Source organism: Lipophrys pholis (assembly GCF_963383615.2).
Source record: "Lipophrys pholis genome assembly, chromosome: 16".
In the NCBI taxonomy this organism is placed as follows: Eukaryota; Metazoa; Chordata; class Actinopteri; order Blenniiformes; family Blenniidae; genus Lipophrys; species Lipophrys pholis.
The window spans coordinates 18,863,374-18,883,549 of record NC_137634.1 but is presented as its reverse complement, the minus strand read 5'-3'; the positions used below and the strand labels follow the sequence as shown (position 1 = coordinate 18,883,549).

General features: G+C 40.7%; 1 protein-coding gene across 3 annotated transcripts in view; it reads left to right on the top strand.

Annotated features, from left to right (window-relative positions):
- Positions 1-20,176, top strand: part of septin8a (septin 8a) — a 39,965-nt gene that overhangs the window by 4,366 nt on the left and 15,423 nt on the right. For all 3 annotated transcript variants that reach the window (XR_013936131.1, XM_080483904.1, XM_080483903.1), the window contains exons 2-6: positions 6,545-6,659; positions 6,807-7,002; positions 9,617-9,803; positions 15,470-15,631; positions 16,698-16,794. Coding sequence is in view for 2 of the 3 variants with exons in the window: in XM_080483904.1 (XP_080340030.1) it covers positions 6,545-6,659; positions 6,807-7,002; positions 9,617-9,803; positions 15,470-15,631; positions 16,698-16,794 (757 nt within the window). In the remaining variant the exon portion in view is untranslated. The remainder of the gene's footprint in view (positions 1-6,544; positions 6,660-6,806; positions 7,003-9,616; positions 9,804-15,469; positions 15,632-16,697; positions 16,795-20,176) is intronic.

Below are 20,176 nucleotides of genomic sequence, written 5' to 3'. Positions count from 1 at the left end.
AATATAAGCATTTGTAGTTGGGAAAAAAAAAGGTTTCATGTGTTGTTTTCATATCACGGAATTTCATTTTTAAGAAGCCAGACAATATTTTTAGAGCCGAGACATGTGGCTGTTTTATATGAGCTTGAGGCCTTTGGATATTTAAGCATATATACGTCTTATGTGGTTTTATTCCCTAACTCACATTTCAAGCTTAAACTTGGTGCCATTAGTACATTTTTCAGATTTCTTTAAAAATATGTGCACACCTGGAATAATAACAGGAAACCACAAACACTTTCAATGGAAGTGAACCTATTAACATTTAAAATGAGTTTTTAAGGTACTGGGATTCAAGTGGGGCTGCAATAAGCAACTGTTTTCACTATCTTGTCTGCATAAATATGAACATTCATTCATTGTTTATGTAAATGTCATGAGTTAAAGTGTGATTGATTTGATTTACTGTCTCGTAAAACCAAAGACAAACGGTCTGAGCTTACACAAAATAAGTGGCAACCAGCAAATATTTAGCTTGACAAATAACGAAGAGGAGCTGGTGATTCATTTTCTCTTGAGAGGCTAATCCTGTTTTTGTTGAAGACGCGTCTCGTAAATTCCTTCCTCTTCACGAGATTATCACATAAAGCAACGATGAGGCAACTGCACTCAAGCAGGCTCACAGTCTTAGATTTAATAGATCCAAATGATATGGATAGAACATACTAAGCAAAGTCATGGTAGGGAAGAAAATATAGCACTATGGAATACTTTATGAATAAGTGTAAGCTCTTTAAAATTTAACGCAAAAACGTGACATTCAGGAGAAACCAGTTCAACACAAAGTGCCCCACCAGTAATTGTAAATATTTGAAGCCTTCCTCCCTTGTGGATTCACCACACAAACGTGAGGTGTGTGTGTGTGTGTGTGTGTGTGTCTTGGTTGGAGGAGGGTTGCTGCTGCCTGTCAGGTGGAGGCTCACTGAGGCAGACACATGCTGCAAACACAAGTCAGATGCAGGTCAGGTGGAGATGGAGGGCAGAAGGCGAGGAGTCAGGCAGAGGGAAGCGCGATCACAGAGATGTTTCTGTGAACCAGATCTCAGTGTTGGTCAGTGTGGATTGCTTTTGTCACGTTATTATTGAAGCTTGGGGAATGTGGATGCCACAGCTGCCGTCAGCCTCTCAGCTTGTGAGCCTGTTGGGCTGGTGTCACTTATTATTATCATGTTTGAAATGCTTCTGTCTGTCACACCGAGTTACATTAGCAGCATCAGAATGGTGACGAAGACGTCAGTAAACAACGTCGGATAGGCAGATGAGGTTTTGTTAATAATTAACCGTCGTTAATAATGCGAGCTGTCTTTTAAATAATAAACCTTCGATTCATATTCCGTCACGGTGGAGCACATCAGAGTTTGAAACCCAACCAGGACTCAAACTGGAGGTGTTCTCACTATGTGGTGAAAGTGGTGAAACCACACTGTGCAGTCCTACTTTATGATAAAACTGTAAAAAAACGGTGAGACTTACCACTACACTTTACCTCGTTTCTGTGTTTTACTTTATACTATTGGTGTCAAACTGTTATTAGTTGAATGGACCAGTAAAATTATAGCATCACAACAAAATAATGAATACAACCTGTTATTTCTTTTCTTATTTTTAAAAGAAATAAAGATGGTACATTCTAATGCTATTTCATAAGCAACAAGGCTGCGAGCTACTATGGGCATTGCTTTCTACAGGGTTTTCAGGTAGTGCCCTTTGCTTCGAGTGGCCAACTTTGGAATGGTTGGTTCTTTTGAAAATTGCAATTTATGTCTTCTTTCATTTTGCGACACCACCGATCAGACTGAGTTGGAATCTCTGGGTTGGTTTTGGCCTACATGCTGTATGTCGGTATATGAGTTTTTTTCTTGCTGCAGATGCTATTTCGAAACTGAACAATGATGAGCGTCCCAAGTAAATCATCCACATGTGACTGCATGAAGCAAGTAAATGAGTCTCAGTTTGTGTTTTGACAGAATGACCCAGCGAGCCGCTATCATTGCGAATTAGCTTGTGTCTTTTGTGGCTCATTTCACTTTGAGCCACCTGGGGCCTCTCTGTGCAACCATTTCCTGTGGGCTTGGTGATATGGTGGCCTGGGAACTGCGTTGTCTCCTCCTCACCCGGGACAGTTAACCAGAAGCTTCTCATTCCTCTCATACTTTGTGCTGCTGCTCTTCTCTTCTCCAAACTTGCTTGAGTTGGCGAACAAACAAATGCCTCATAGTTTCCTTTACTGCTCTCCACTCTGAGCTTTACATCCTGTATTTGCTGGCGTGGCGTTGCTATGTTCATAATGTTTTAGGAAGTAATAATAAAAGCAGATTTATTTTTAACTTTGTCATGTCGGGTTGGTGAGTTTCACCAACTGAGAAAGCATGTTTCGTGAACCATGTGAGTGAAAACAAGGAAATGGCCTAAAGATGCAAGCAACTGTATAATGCATACATGATGTGAATACGTTTGCTTGTGTAATATCTATAACTAACAATGCCAAAGTCACCATTTATGCAGGAATCTAGCCAGTGTATTATTTGCCAATTCAAATGTTGCTGGCTAGATTTCTAAGTTGTGAGAGTAAAACTTGACTTCCTGTGACAACGACTTATTTTTTGGGGAAAAAACTAAGATTAAGAGTAGATTACAACTTGGCCACCGAGCACTTATTCATCCTCAGGGAAGGCAGCTGGCTTTCACTGCACAAAGCGTTGTTGACTTTGGATGTTGACAGGGAGACTGTAAAATAAAAAGGCAGATGTCACTTCCCTGAATGGGCAAATAACCTATGTGATGAGGAGTGTTTTACTTCAAAGTATATGTTCCCAATAATAGATCATAGATCATGATATGTTGAATTTTGATATTTGTTAAAGTATTTATTGTATCCTCGAATTATTGCCTTTATTTGAAATGTGTATTTTCTAATTGATTACTGACTCTTCGGTTTCTGTTCTTCTTTCACTAGCCATGATTCCTTGACAGCTGCTTTTAAACATGCTTTGATTGCACATCTCCTTGCATCAGTATTTAGGAAAATATTAACTTAAAAAATGAAAATAAAATAGTATTTAACACCGTTTTGTAAAAACTTTGGAAGAAATTTTTTGTTTCCAAAAGTGCTACACTGACTGATTGATCTATTCCACCAGCACTTTGTCACTGAAGACACACAGGAGTCCAGAGCTTCTGTTTGTACACACGTTTTTTTTTTTTTTTATCAATTGCTACTTTTAGTAGACGAAGAGATCTTTGTGCCGCTTCCCCACAGTCAGTCCAGAACACACACATACTTACACACTCAATCAGAGCCTGGAGAGTGTGTCTAGGGCTGCAGCTCTGTCCTGTTCAATCTTTAAAGATAATACTGCTGGTCAGGTCTGTGTGCTCACTTTTGCAGAGACCCATGGACTTCTGATGTGTCTCCCACGCATATGCAAAGATTATGTGCTACTGACAACATGATCTGGTTGAGTGTAGGAGGTCAACCCAGAATTATCTCATGAGTCAGAAACCCTGTCAGGTTTCTCTCTCTCATGGTTGTGGTTTAGAGAGTTTGAAGAGACCCCTGCAAAAACAAGGTATTTATGGCTGAGAGGTCTATAAGACAGCCTCTGATATGAACTTGGCCAAGTAGGGATTAAATGCTCCTCCACCTAAAGTGTACGATCTATTAGGAAAGAAGTTTACCAGAAGAACACAATGTTGTTAATGCACTCTTGAGTCAAGAGTCACATTACCAAATACCTTTTCTGTCAGCTTCACATCTGCACAGTCAACTTTGTTGCTTATGGAAAAGGAGCAAGAAGGCCCTTATTTATCCTTCCCTGGATAAATAAAACCTTATATGAATTCTCAGCACGTCTTATTTTAAATCCACCACAAGACTCCAGAAAGTCATTGCACCAGTTTCCTTTCAGGCCAGATACCAGAGTCCACACCCTTTGCCTCCAGTAATCTGAATGAATATCTCTACAAGCTTCATTCAGCAAACAGAATACCATGAGGAGCTATGAGTTTACTGTTGATAGATAAGAACAAGCAAAGCAGCACCATTGCTTCTGCTTCTTGTTCTCATAAACCTGTTACCTGCGTGCCTGAGGGTGCTTTCATAACAGGATAGTCCAGGGACTCTCTTTGATTGGGCGGGGACCACCAAGAACACCTTCAATTGGTTTGATTCACTTTCTCACAGCATCTTTTACGACAACCAAACTTCTGTGACAACTGCTGTTTGTTTGAGGCATTCTTTTGCCCAATAAACACTCACTTAGAATTGGGACGGAAAAAAAAACTAAGTACAATAAAGAAAAAGATAAAGTCATTTATTGAAAATGGAATTCCATCCTGTTCAGCCCGATTCACACGCTCCCAATGAAAAACTGAGGCTACATGGACCAAACAGTGCTATTGTGAAAAATTTTTAAGAACTTGTGGAGCGACTGTGGCTCAGTTGGTAGAGATCATCTCCCAATCGGAATGTTGTCGGTTCGATTCGCATCCCCACCTGTCCACGTGTCGAAATGTCCTTGAGTAAGACACTGAACCCCAAACTGCTCCCAGTGGATGGAGTGAGCACCCTGCATGGTAGCCACCTCCATTGGTGTGTGAATGGGTGAACGTGATTAACAGTGTAAAGTGTTTTGGGGACCGCTTCCTCACTGGAAAAGCGCTATATAAGTGATATCCTCTAAGAATCCTTCACGAGCGAACTCTGGTCCACTTGTAAATGTGAGTCTTGATTCATTGGGAAATTCTAGGGAACTATCTGATGGAGCAAATACAGGAACCAAACCAAAGCCAGTGAGGGAGAACGGGTGGTGCATTCTGAGTAGAGAAAAGTGCTAGCCCGAGGAAGTTGAGAATTCCAATAAAACAAGGAGAAAAATGTCTTTGTGTGAAGACCTGGAGTTATGACGAGGTGCAGCCATTTATCAATACAATGTCAGATGTCAGACTATAGATCAAAGTTGCTTCCGGCCACCTGCATGAACAATGATTTTTATTTGAATTGGGAGGGATTATTTTATAGTAATTTCAGTAAGTGTGCCTTTCTTATTCTCTGTGCTTTTTGATCTCCTAGTTGACATAAATTTTGCAATAAATTGGTTACACTCCCATTCATATATACTGGAACAAAGACAATAGTCCATTTAATTGCATGTAAAACTACTGACTGTGATAAAACACCTCTTTAAGTTTCATCACATAGTTTGATAAAGAAACTGCAGTCGGGAAATGAAAGGAGAAAAGCTTCTTTGGTTGGCTGCTTCCCACTTAAACTATTATAAACAATGTTCAAGCTTTTATAGATTAAAGAATGTGTTAATACAGTGTAATAAACTCACTATACTTGCTGTGGCTCAATGTGCTGTATTTTCTGCCTCAGCTCAAGTCAGATTACTCCAGCTGTGCTGCTTGACACATTAAGCCCTACTTCTCTATCTTTATCACACACACACACACACACACACACACACACACACACACACACACACACACACACACACACACACACACACACACACACACACACACACACACACACACACACACACACACACACTGCTCATCCTTTATTCTGCACTTCAGTCAGTTTTATAAGTCCTCTTCTGTGCGTTCGGAGCCTGCCTCACCCTCTCACTTCACTCCAGTATACTTGGGCTGTGCTCAGCGGAGCTCGGCTCCGCTCGCAGACTGCCGGTTTTGGGTGACATCAGCTTCAAAGTATGCAAGCCCTTCGTGGCCGAGCCAGATGAGATCGGGTGGCCCCATTCATCTCAAGGTGCTGTCTGCTCCCGTCCTTTCAGGCTTTGACTCACTCTTTATTGGGATGGGTGAAGAAAGAAAAATGCTTACAGCCCGGTGGTTCTATCTGCCACTCTGGATAGCTGTACATAGGTAAAGTCTTCACTCCAAATCTAGGTTGATCATGAAGTACTCCCGCATGGTCTGTGGATTGATTTACTGTTGCAGTGGTGACTGAAAATCAATTTTGGTATAAACTTTTTTTTTGTACAGTAGTGGCTTTGTGCATATAAAAGCAATACGATATGATAAACGTATGTTGGCACTACAAGGGTAAACTTACATCTAGTAGATGAAGGATGGGTTTTACTCCGTGCTGATGATATTTCCATGTTCCAAAGTGCACGCATATGAAAGCGTTGATAGACATTATCTTGCTGGTTGTGTCTGATGAAGCACATCCTCTCTCTCTCTCTCTCTCTCTCTCTCTCTCTCTCTCTCTCTCTCAAGGGGAATGTCTTGAGTTCCTGATGCTTGTGAAGGATTATTCTTCAAACTCATCCACGCTGCTTGCCCTGATTACTTAACTCATGCTGTAGTAGATGAGTTTCACATCTGCACATTGAACAGAAGCCCTTTGATGTTCGGTTCGCCGAGGAATGTGATTGCTTCAGTATCTGTGCCGTTAGGGCCTTCTCTTGCTTCCTAATGTCTTCGCCATGTGTTTTCATCAGTAAACCAGACTTGTCATGTTGTGCTTCTTTGACAGAATGAAGAGAAGCGTAACCTCAGTTTAGGTGGCCATGTTGGTTTTGACAGCCTCCCGGACCAGCTGGTCAGCAAATCGGTCACACAGGGATTTTGTTTCAACATCCTGTGTGTAGGTAAGTAGAATAGTGACCCCAGGGTGTTTGTGACCGAAAAATAATGTGTTTTGTATTGTTTATACCAAGCACTTAAAAAATTAAAACCTTTTTTCTTCTTCTTCTCCTCTCTGCGTCTCATTCCTCTTTGCCTCTGACCTGCCACAGGGGAGACCGGTCTTGGAAAATCAACATTAATGAACACACTCTTTAACACCATGTTCGAGAATGAAGAGGCTACTCATTACCAGGACGGCGTCTATCTCCGGCCTCGAACGTACGACCTGCAAGAAAGCAACGTCCACCTCAAACTGACGATCGTTGACACTGTCGGCTTTGGTGACCAGATCAACAAAGAGGACAGGTGAGCATGGGAGATGTTATCATCACTATTGTTCAGAGAGTGATGGGGAAGTTGTGACCATCTGATTCCACCACACACAGGGTTCGGCATGCGTATCTTTCGTAACCAGAACTCCTAGACAGTTTATGATACCGAGAAAATGGAACTGGAGCCTCGAGATCCTTTTACTAGTAATTTGTGGCATGAACTCGCAGTACTGTCGGAAACACTGACTATTTAAGAACTACCAAATCTTAAAAGGGACTGATCTTGGAAAAGTGGGAAAAGCTATGTCTAATTGCACTTTTTTTTTTTGACAATGCTAAAGCTATAAAATCTATATACGTATATGCAATCGAATGGTTGTTTTCTTTACTTCTTCTTTACTACTTCTTTAATTTCAAGACAATCAGTGAGACAACCAAATGACTTTTACTGCATCCGGACTGTTTAATAGACTAATCACACTGTCTTATGATCCAAATGATCTTCATCTGGTATTTATTGGACTTTCCATGTGACTCATGCCTCATGCACTCAAAGGTTTTCCTTTTTTGTCAGTCTTTGTCCAAATAATGTACTTGCAAAAAGATGATAGTTTTACCCAAGTGCTGCTCAGGCATACAGATGTGAGAAACAGGCACACACTAAAATCAGTCCAGACTCCTGCACATTCTTCTCGTCTTTGTAGGATGGAAATAGGACAAGTTGGGGAAAAAAATAAAGAGGAAATTGTTGATTTTTTTTTTTTTTTTGACATCCAGCTGTGGAATGAAGTGTGCTTGTTGTGGCCTAGCCAGCAAGCAGCACTCTCACGCCCTTTGATAGCAGCTTTCTCTGTAGGCTGTACAAACCATCATGCTGAAGGACAGATCCTGCAGCAGACTGTAAATGCAAACTGAGGGAGCATCAAAAGGTCAGACCGGGTGCATTCCACAGGGAAGATTGAAGATGGATGTGGAGAGAGAGGACAGATGACTGTAAACATGATGCTTGCTTGAGGAGACAGACTAGATTTTTTGACTCATATCTCACGCCGAGCTGTAAAATGTCCGTAAAGCTCGGCGCCATGATGTCAAAAAGTAGACAAGTTATGCAAGTCTGCTCACATGTTGCTCATTTATAGGAAAGTGAATTTGTCCTAACTTTGACTTAATTGTACCTTTATTTGTTGCTTTGATTTTTCCATCTGTGCTATAGCTGTGTATCTTTCAAGCGTAGGCTGAAACACATGTCATTTTCTGTGTTCCGCTGCCAAAGTCAAAATACATTTGGAAACTTCACACTGCTTCAGCAACATTCTGTATGATATTTGAGCCTCTTTGAAGGACAGTGTGGTTTGTGTGATTTTATAAAAGTTCAGTATACCCTTCAAATGTTTGACACTCGTCCTTCAATCAGAAACTTAAAAACTGGACATTGCATTAGCTGAAACTACTGAGACTCATGTGGTTGCCCAAATGTGAAAAAACACAAGCAATGTGTTTTAAATGCCTGCTCAGTGCAGACACTCATACACATCATGTCCAATCTGAAAAATACCAAGCCGGTGTGAGATCCCTATTATAACTGTGGGACTTTTATCTGTGGATGCGTTCACTTAAAATAGACTCGCTTTTCAGGAAGCTATGATGCGTTTTATCAGATATGTGGCTGCTTTTTCAGCCTCCTCATCTTCACAAATTAAAGATGTTAAAACGGCAGACTCAGACTGTGGAGCTATAATTATCAATAATTTATCGTTTTACTGTATAGATCCGAAGATAAGAAGACCTTGATTATGAGACACCCCCTTTTTACAAGGCTTATATCTAAGGAAAGATTTTCACACGATTACTTAACAGTAACTTAACCTAGCTCCTCTGTTTACAACAATGTCCAGCAACTCTAGCTGGCTCGTCACCCCCTCCCCAAGACTCTGTATACACTATTAAAATGCAGTAATCAAAAAGTGCAGGTGTCTTTACAGAGACGTTGCTAAAAGAAATACTATTTGAATTGCATTTTAATGGTGTACTGAAATATTCATGGCATGATTGGTTAAACAGTCGTAACATCTTCCTCATAAGGGTGACCATCATTTCTTCTGAGCAGACACCTTGGGACATCTTCCTGGTGTATGTGGTTAGTTTTTAATCCACAGGGTGGTAATTCAGCCATATTTATAGAAGGAAAATCAACAGTTTTGTCTAAAAACTTTCTTTGAGTTTTCTGTATTAATGCAACAAACCAAAAAACAGAAACATCTATCAACACATGCAAAGTGTTTTTCAAGTAGAAAAAAAAAAAGTTGTTTTCATAGTTTTTTTTATTTAATTTTTTTAAGATCTTCATTGATTTACTGGTGGGACTGAAACCGTCATAGGCAGTCATAGCTGTGTCCGACAGTACAGGATGCTTTATAGCCACGGTGATTTGTTTCAACCAGATTCACTAAGCTGTACAGCTCTAAGCCGAGATCTTGGCTTTGAATCAGACCACACAGATGCAGAAAACACAACCTTCTCAGTTGATTTCACCAGCGACAGGTCCATGTTCCTTTTTATATTCATCACTTTTGAAAGAGGAAGAAGATAAATATTTAGCTTTTGCACACAGACTGGAATGCTAAAGGTTCCTCTTTCTCTCTCCTCAGTTACAAGCCCATCGTTGACTACATTGACACCCAGTTTGAAAACTATCTCCAGGAAGAGCTGAAGATCAAGCGTTCGCTCTTTAACTACCATGACACCAGGATCCACATCTGCCTTTATTTCATCGCCCCGACGGGACACTCTCTCAAGTCCCTGGACCTTGTCACGATGAAAAAGCTGGACAGCAAGGTACACACAAGTTATACTAATACATGAATTTGTATGGAAGTGCTGGGATTTTCCAACCCGGCAAACCACGCATACACACACGCATGCTCTTGTTTTGGTTATATCTGCTTTGCTGTAATCTGACCTCCTTCTCATTGTGAATTTCACTGATATGTGGTGATTCTTGATCTATCTACCAGGGTGTGTCCTCTGGTTTTTTTTTTTATTGTCGTGACAAACAGTTCAATTGAACAGTGTTGTATCGGATATCACTGAAAGATCACATGACATTCTTTGAAGTGGATATACGGAGCTGTCTCTGTAGAAATTGCTCCATAACTCCATCCATCCACCCATCTTCTAACCCGCCTATCCAGTTTAGGGCCGCGGGGCGCTGGAGCCCATCCCAGCCTACTGTTTGTTGCTCCATAACTCCATAACTATCAATATACTGCATGTTTCAGGAAAACATTGAAATAAACTTATGATATTCCCCATCATCATCCATAAATAGCCAATTATTTCATTCCTAAATGTATGTACACCATGCTTAGAGCCCAGTTTGACATATTTGCAGTATACATGTCAGTTGTGGGGCGCAGAAGTGAATGCCAGTCAATAGTGACATTCAAAAACATCGATTTGTGGTTTTTTGATTGCTCTTGTGGGACTATTACCGCTCAGATTATTGGCTAGTTTCTATCCACCGAGTAACTCTAACTGCAATAACTGTCATTGCCTCAGAACACACTCATCACACCAGCATTTGGAGCGTGAAAAAAAGGGAGCGGTGACACTTTTCTCGAGAATTATTGAGTCGGAAAAAGCCTGCAAGTATATTTTTTATGTTGAAGTCATATCGAGGTTAAAATAGTATTTCTTTATATTTTGTTGGAGAGCTAAATGGTCACGTTTCTTTTATTTGATTAGTTGAGTTTTCCCATTTTATTTCCCGTTGAGTTGCCTGAAAAATGCCTGAAAGATTGCCCGTAAAATGCTTATGCTTATAATAAAAAAAGACACGTATTTATAAATTCTCAACAATCTCATAATGCAGAATACAGGTTATGTTACAAACACCTTTTCAATTTCTGAGCTGAAATCATTATCATGTGGAAATACTGAAAGGGACAACCTTAAAACTATCACATAGCTCCGAAGAGACGAAAGAGAAGCTGACATCCATTAGTTATGAGCTCGTTTAACTTCAATTGCAGTAACTTTGTAGACTATTATGTTGGGATGGTGTGAAATATTTAATGGATCAATAAAAATCATACCTTCCACTATATCTGGAGTTTTGACATCTACAACCCTGCAATTAAAGAAAGCTTCATGTTGGAAGTGACTCCTCTATATAGTTAATGAAATTATGTCAAATCATTTAAATTGATTTATGACCTCTGCCTGAGGGGTTTCATTGACTTTCTCCCACAGTATTTCAGTGTTGGTGGAGACAAAGTGATAAATCAGCTCTGTTTGTTTTCGATGCTACTCTGTTAACAAGTCCAGAATCAACCAGATGGTCAACTTGTGACTGAAACCTGGTCACTCACCTCTGCCAACTAGCAACGTATGTTCTCATATCTCTGCCAAATGTCCCCTGATACTGTTCAAAACAAAGGCCACATTTCAAAAAGGGCTGATAGTTTTATTGCTTAAGAAAATACAGTTTTCATTGTGTTTCTTTCTCGATTTTACAAAGTGAATTTAAAAAATGACATATTTATTGCAATATAATTACCTAGCGTATGGAGCAGCAAGCATCTGACTGGAAGTTCAGAGTTCGAATCCCATGGACACAGAATCTCACTAATGGCTGTGTCAGGAAGGACATGTGGTGTGAAACTTGTGCCAAGTCAAACACGAGTATCACTACCTGCTGCGACCCCGCTGGAAGAGCGTAGAAAGACACTCATTATCGTAATCCATCTTCCATATGCACGTCTTTGGACTGTGGGAGGAAAACTGAGCACCTAGAAAAAATCCCCACACATGCACAGGGCAATCATGCAAACCCCACACAGGAAGGCCCGGACCCCAACACGACTTCCGAATTCTACCCGCCGCACCACAGTGTGACACTGCTCATCGTCATAGTGATTATTTTTGAAGACTTGTATTCATTACATGATATATTAGGAGTTATTGTTAATAACCAGAATATTGTGATGCGAGAATGCACCGACACAAAGTTCAGGGAGAACACAGATCCAAAATTAAGACTTGTCTTGCAGTGAGACGACGGGCCGGACGGCTGAGCCTCTCTGCTGTCTGTACCAGCCATCACTGCAATCAAAACCTGGCACATTACGTTTGCCAACTGTCTCCTGATACCGTCCAAACTGCCATATGCTGCCAAATCTCTGCGCCATTTGCTCTTAAGCAAGTGATGATAAACTAAATCTATTAGCTTGATCCCGATATAGGAAATGAGCTACCATATAATATATTTGCCGAACATGAGTAAGAGCAAAACGGTTCATATGAACAACTTTGGTTTATTTGCGTGTAATGTTATCAGACATGATTTACTTACTCTCAAGGCTCTTTCCTTCACACAGCATGACAACGTGTGTCAAGTATAAAACAGCAGAAATGTCGACAGGCTCTTTTTTTTCTTCTATGATTTACGGTGTTGTGACTGCAACAGTGGAGCTGGTTTTTAGCCTGAGTGGGTGGCCATGGTGAGTACCAGCCTGACCTCGGTGGCTCAGTCCCAGGAATCTTTCCTCCTTGTGCAGCATGGCTGCTGTTTTATCTGCAAACAGACCCGTGTTGAGTGACGACAGTTTGAATAAGACATTCTTTTGTTTTTCAGGGTTGATGGACTTCATGTTGTTTCTCAATTTCCTCGATAGTCGTGCAGGCAACGAAAAAAATACTGTACTTTTGCACTTTTCCTGTATTTATTTATTTGGTTTCTAATCTAGATATGTGCTGGCTAGGGATTGAAGACACTGCTTGGTTTCCACTAGCTCATACAGGGACCCAGCTAAGTGACAGACAAATACAGGCGTTGACTAATAATCAGTCTCAGTGTTTTCTATAAACAGATTCCCTGTTCTCTGTGTGAAAAGATTCTAAAAATATCAGACAAGTGACAGCCTCTGATTTTTATTTTTTCTAATCTTTAGTCCAAAATCACAGAGGAAATTTGCAAACTGTCACAATTCAGACGTTGATACTAGTTTCTCTTATTATTTCACTGGCTCACTGCCAGAAATGAAAATATTGCTGATTCATTCATCACAATCAACTAACTGCTTCTGCGAAAGCAACAACATTCATGGTCACATTTTTTTGCTTCTCCTGCAGATTATACGCATGTCACGCCGAGCCCCACTGTGTGTAATTATCAAGTTTTATCTGGAAACTAAAGATAAATGAACAGAGCCGTCCTGTCTGCCAGATGGTCCTGTCACAGGAAAAAAGCAGGGAAACAGACCAGAAGCAGCTTTTCCCTCAGTCTGTGGATTCTGCTGTCAAGACCAGACAATGGTGTTTTTCTTGCAAATGGGGTTCGAATCACCCCTCCCTGCAGATGGTGGGTGAAAATCCAGCAGTTGGAAGAGAGATAAGACTCGAAAGAGGTGCCCTTTGTTTTAAATTGGGCACTTTTATTTGGGGTAATACATTTAACTGAATTCTCCACTATTGTGGCATAACTGATTTTGGCCAGCAGGCAAAACAAAGATTTCAAATTGTCCCCTATGTTGTGTCATAAACAGGGATGTAACTTAAGTTTTTATAGATTAAGTTGAATGGAGGTTTAAAGGGAGATGCTACAGTAACCAGCCACATGTTAATCTACTAAAAACAACAAACTCGTCATTGTAGTTGGCCTTGTTTTTCAGCACAAACAGCAAACACAGCTGCTTTAACCCTTTCAGACCCTTAGACTCACAAACCTATCACGTACAGTAATCCTGTTTTCTATGTTAACACATTTCTGTTTGTATTAATTGAAAAAAAAATAGACTTGTGGAATAGGTTAAGATTGTCTTGATTTCAAGATGTAAATTCCAAAAAGCTGTTTCCATGAAGCTGTTCTGCGTTCAGCGTGGGGCAGTGGTGGTGTAGAGGTTAGAGAAGCAGACTTCTCAGGAGTTTTTGCAGGATTAGCTGTTGGGATTTCTGAATTCAGATTCGAGTCAACAAATGTGCAGACTCTGCAAATGCTCAGAGTGGTTCACGTCCAAATGTTTCCTCAGGTCTTAATGTGTTGAAATTTACCATCGACATCATTTAATACTGTTTTGAGTCTCTGCTGCGAGTTATGCAACATAATTGTAAACTATGAATCCAAAAATGTCTACCAGAGTGTTTCAAAATATTCGGAAAACCTACTATTTGTAACTCCCGAAGTGGCGTGAGAATCGTCATATTTGCAAATTTTTTATTTTAATAGCATTAAAACAATTCCTTAGAAAGTTCATGTGCCGAGCCCCACATAGCATTTTTAAAAGACACGTCATTGTTTTTTGATGTGACATTTTTAACATATAAAGCAGTGTTGAGAAATTTGCTAAATTACTGACTCCAACAAAATCTTACTTGCTATTTATGTTTCCACAGAAACATAACCACTTATCTTCTAAGTATTACATAAAAAAAAAAAAATTCCTTTCAATGTATATTTTGGCAATAATGAGTCTCAAACTGTGTCATTGATCATCTGCTCTACATGTTCATAGAGACATATTTGAAGGGTGAGCTAAAAGTATGAAGAACCACAAATATCATTTTTTACTTTTGATCCATTAAGCTTCATGTGAACGACTTTAATGTGGTTACAGCTGGTGTTTCTCCTTCTTACAGAACAATCATGAAGAAGTATGTGAGAGTGGCCTTTGGTCGGCTGGGGTTTCCCAGCTGTGGGAAGCAGACTTATATCACCACCCACTTGTTATTCAGTGACCATGTCCAGACTCTGGACATTCACATCCTTCAGTGGCCATGCAAGGCTCATGTTTGCACCGGACAGCGATTCCTGAACATAGTTTGTTAAAGGGTTAAGATCCGATAAAAGCCACGCTACTGAAACTTAATGATCCAATATTGTGTAATGAGGTTGTAATTTGACTCTTAACACGCTCTGATTTTTGCTCTAAGGCAGTCTGAGGAATTGATGAGTGAATCTGTGGGAGTTCACCCCATCTTCCCCGTTAGTGACTTGGGTAATGCAGCCGTACAGAGGAATGTTTATTCCTGCACATCTGCTGCTGATTGTACATTGAGTGTCGTTTGTTTTCATAATCACTGTTTGTTTTACATATCTGTCGGGGTTCTGACTGAGCTTATTCACCGCTCGGGTTTGTTGCATGCGAGTCTATATGCTTCCCCAGCCTCCTTTTAACCTGAGCATGTTTAATGTAGCTTCCTGTGTTTACAGTGTTTGTTCGTGATCTGGCGACAAAAGGAGGTTAAGAGCTGTAATCTTTGAAGCACTGGAAGCATTTACTTTTGGTCTTTGAGCTTCTTCTCTCAATGTATTAACCCTGACAGGTACATTTTGTTTTTGTCAGCATTTATCATCGTCAGGCAAAAAGCTGCTCCCAACCAAACCACAACATAGCAGATTTCATGTGTATGTCTTGTAGAGGGGAAGAAACCCCAAACAAACAGTACAAAGCTCCACATTTGTAATCCTCCTGTCCCCACTGTTTTCCTCTTCTTTTTCTCAGGTCAATATAATTCCTATCATTGCCAAAGCGGACACAATCTCCAAGAGCGAACTCCATAAATTCAAAATAAAGATCATGAGTGAGCTGGTGAGCAACGGCGTCCAGATATATCAGTTCCCAACAGACGATGAAGCCGTCAGTGAGATCAATGCCTCCATGAATGTAAGTGCAATTTCTGAAAAACAAAACAAATCTCTTTTTCACTGAATATAGGGTGTTTTCTAAAAGTCCACACTGTTATCGTGGCAAAAAATAAATACTTGTTAGACTTTTTGAAGTTTTCATGTTATTCTTTATTTACAGACCTAAACATCTGGTCACAGCAACATATGTTGACAATGTTTAACATGCTTTCAACACATGCTGCATCTCTTTTGGAGACAGTTTGTAACACCACATCTTTGTGACAGCAGATACACAAACTTACTGAAAATATATGCAAATACGAGCCAACTTATAGCGATGTTCTATTTACACACATTATGAATGGATTCATACATATTATAACGTTAAAAGACACCCATTAATTGCACATGTTTTATTTACCTGCTTGTACAATTTCTTATGTCAAAATAAACTAATTGCTTAGAATATGTTTCGAATTAAGTGATAAGGTGCATGCTACACGATAAATGCAGTGAGAAATACGCTTGATGTGGTTTTGAGTTTGTTGTTTATGCAGCAAATATAAATGTACATTTATTAGTATTAGTATTAGTAGTTTGTTTTCTTGTGCCAGTGATGGTAGGGTGTCAGCCGTATTTTCCCCACGATGCTTCACTGTACTACCAAGGCATAGTAGCTCTGAGTTTAATGATTAAGTGTGTATGTGTTTAATCACCTCAACAAAATTGGGCCCTCAGCCCCAGCTGAGCCACATGCTAGACTTCAAACAGAGCGCACATGTAAACCTGGTTACACTCGGCTCTGGTGTGGCCTGCTTGTGAAAGATAAGAGTGGATGAACACAGTGAAAGGAGTTTTATTTGAAAATACTCTAGTTTTTGTTGTTTTATTAAACCCCACACAACAAGCTTATCTTTAGAATGGAAAGTGTTGCTTTGCCATAAAGAACAAACACTTGCATGAGGTAATGAAGTCTTGAAGAAAGTGTAAACCCAATAGTGAGGGAACCTAGAATGAGCATCTGACAATACCTCGAGTGAAACCTGATACTTTTGACTTTTTTTGACACTCTAACCTTTATATATACATTTTTTTCTTTGCAGGCCCATCTGCCGTTTGCGGTGGTTGGGAGCGTGGAAGAAGTCAAAGTGGGGAACAAAACAGTGCGGGCCAGACAGTACCCCTGGGGTGTTGTGCAAGGTGAGGACGGTTCACAGGGGAGGCAGTCATGACGTGTATGTTTTGTTTTGCTTGAGTAAGCTAATCTGCAGATATTGTAAGGATTCAGTTTAACTATTTTCTCCACACTGGTACCGTTAAAATGCATCCAAAAAAAGAGATTCATTGTTTCCTTAAGTGCAGGATTACTATTGCAACAACACATCATCAGTAGGGTTAAACTAACCTGTCTCACGACGGTCTCATCCCAGCTCACGTTCCTTATTAGTGGGTGAACAATCCAACGCTTGGTGAATTCTGCTTCACAATGATAGGAAGAGCCGACATCGAAGGATTAATTACTTCTCAATCACTTCTCTTTGGTTGCTATTTTAAAGAGCTCTTTGCTCTATGTAAGCAACGAAACTCCGCAGCTTTTCATTAGTCATTAAAACATAATCAATGGCACTAATTAAGATTTCATTTACAACCTCAGTTTAAGTGCTCCTCAAGCTGTCTGGGGTAGTGATTAGTACTCTCACCTCACGGTGAGAAATATTATAGATGGTTTGAGTCTTGGCTTTTTCTACAGAGTTTGCATGTTATGTGTGTGTGTGTGTGTATGTGTGTGTGGGCCTTCTGAGGTTTACTCCAGTTTCCCCCCCCACTTTCCAGAAATGTTTGTTTTGGATGTACTGGCATTTCTAAGGCCCCGTTTACATGACAACGTTTCACGTGACAACACCTAAGCCGCTAAAAAAGGAGTGTGTTTACACTGCAGCAGCGGACATGGAGACAATGATATAGTTAGTATGCCGGGCCACAGGAGGACGCTGTCACTTGATTTTGTAATGAAACTACACAGACACGTGTGCAGAGAATAGATTGTTTGCACATGACGTCAGATTTCCCATGATCCTCTCAGATTCGCTTTGGTCCGCCATCTTTTATGTATACAGCTGCATAACCGCATATCTTTGTATCAGATTCATGTGATTTTTCCCAAAGTTATCAAGGATTGAACATTCCAGATAAAGCTAGGTATCGCGGTAAGATGGAGGAGTGCGGTGGGGTTGACCCCTACAGCAAAAAAATTTGAGGACGATGGAGGCACGACGTCCGTGTAAATTAGTCCACAGCTTCTCGCCTCACAGCCAGAAGGTCCCAGTTAAAAAAAAAAAGGGGGTCCTAGTGCATATCCCGACAGGAGCCTTTCTGTGTGGAGTTTTCATGTTCTCTCAGTGTGTGCGGTTTTCCTCCAGTACTCCGGTTTACTCCGATAGTCAATACAACCTGCACCGTAACTTATTGAGCTACACCCCTGGACTCCATCACCTCCCAGAGCGCTGTGCTGTGTGGCTGCTGAAGACGGTCCATTTGGTGAAGAAATTCCCTGTCGGAGAAATAATGAGGAACTATTAATAAATTAACTCTGCCGTCAATCTGTCCCGTCTGTGAATGTCTGCTTCAATGAGCCGACAGCGTAGACATATGCTAGTAGATCGCTCACCGTATGTGTAGAGAGCCTACAGTCTACACCGTATAGTAAATGATCTATGAGTATGTCTACAATGTGGTAGAGATCTACTACTGTAAGTCTGTGTTGAAAATCCCCTCAAAAAAAATCACCAACACAATATGAAATTAAATATTTTGCGCCTTCCTCAACAGTTACTGGTGTGTTGTAAATAAAAGCTGTCATAAAAGATGGCGGACACTAGGGAATCAGAGAGGATCATGGGAAATTCATGACGTCAGTGCAAACGATCTATACACTATAAATGTGAAGAAAATGGAGAGCATCCGACATCTGCATGGACTGATGATGCATTGGATCCTATCAGGAGTGTGTCTCAACTATAAAACTACTGATATGGACGATAAAACTAGAACACGGACTGCGAGTCATACCACTGCGGGTCCGCCATGTTTGTTTACAATTGGATGAGCAGGAGGGAGGGGGGGGGATGTGCAGTAACAGGCTCTATAGAAGTTGGATGGATGTCTCTTTTGCCTGTCATGAAGAGTTTGCTTTCAGGGTGGTCTGTTATTTTTGCTGCATCGTGAGTGTGTCTGAAAGTGGGTGAGGAGGTATGGAGCTCAGTATGTCAGCCATTGTGTGACTGTTCATGTGGCTCTTTTTCCATCCCAAGCCATAAGTACACACTAAAAAGAAGATCTATGGAGATCAAGGTAAACTGCTTTCACTTTGGGGGGGAAAAAACCCAACTCATATACTCTATTCTTTACAGAGCTAACAGACAAATGAATGTCTATTTTTTTTCTTTGGATAAATGAAAATCTTGAAAGTGAAATTTAACATTTTGTCTTATCACTGAATAAACATGGAACGGGAGGGATTGTGCCGGACTCGTCTCTTTGTTATGAGGATGTTTTACTCAGCAGCTGAGCCTTCATCAGCACCCTTGGTGAAAGATGTTTCCCGCTCGTGGCGAAGCGGCAAGTGCATCCCACAGTCTTTCCGTTTATTTATACCCTGTAAATGCAGCGCGCCCTCCGCGGCTGCGAGTGTGACTTCATGCAGAGTGACATTGTAACCAAGGGTAGAGATTGTTTTGGGGAGCTGCATATCTGCATGCACGTGAGATATAATTGTATATCTTTATGTACTATATGTTTCCCTACATGCTGTGTGCCTGTGTCTTGTTAGGCATTGCCCTCAGAGGCGTTACTGCTTGAGTCAAGGTTCTTGGGATTTTTATTTCCCACAGCATATTCCTGTGTGTTTGCCAGTTGACGGCAAACAGTTAGATTTAATAATGTCACACAGAGATGTGCTGGGAGAGTATCGCTGCTCACATGGGAGGAGAAGTTCTTCCTCCCACCATCTTTGCCCTCGCTCCCTCCTCTCTGGTTTACCACTCTCCCTTCTTTCTCTTCCGTCATTATCCACTGACCACTCTTCATTCCCCAACCCTCTGAGGGTGCTCTGTGGTTATTTTTAAAGCCTGCTGCGTATCCCCTCGGGGAACGATTGCTATGGACTCCCGTTAGTCAGAACGAGGCTGCAGTCCAGTCCTGTAACAGGCAGATCTCCAATCTGTTTGCAACAGTAAAGATCTCAGCTTTACTCTAAGCTCATCCACTTTTGAGGTTTGTGTCCATCACAAACCATTCTTTTCTCTTTGCTTTGCCAGTTTACAGGCCAGTTAACAGGTGGTAGATCATTTGTTGAACATGGTAAAATACCGACTGTAATACGCAGGATACAGAAACTTGGAAATTATTTTTATATGTAGAGCACTAGTTTCCAAATGTTGTATGATTTGTTCTTTAACTAGCCCCAGTACGACCATAGTCGCAAAGGCTTGACGGATTAGCTATGAAACGATCACAAGTTTCACCATTATTCGGCACAACACCTCTTTTATCATTTTTGCAGCGAACCAGAAGAATAACATCT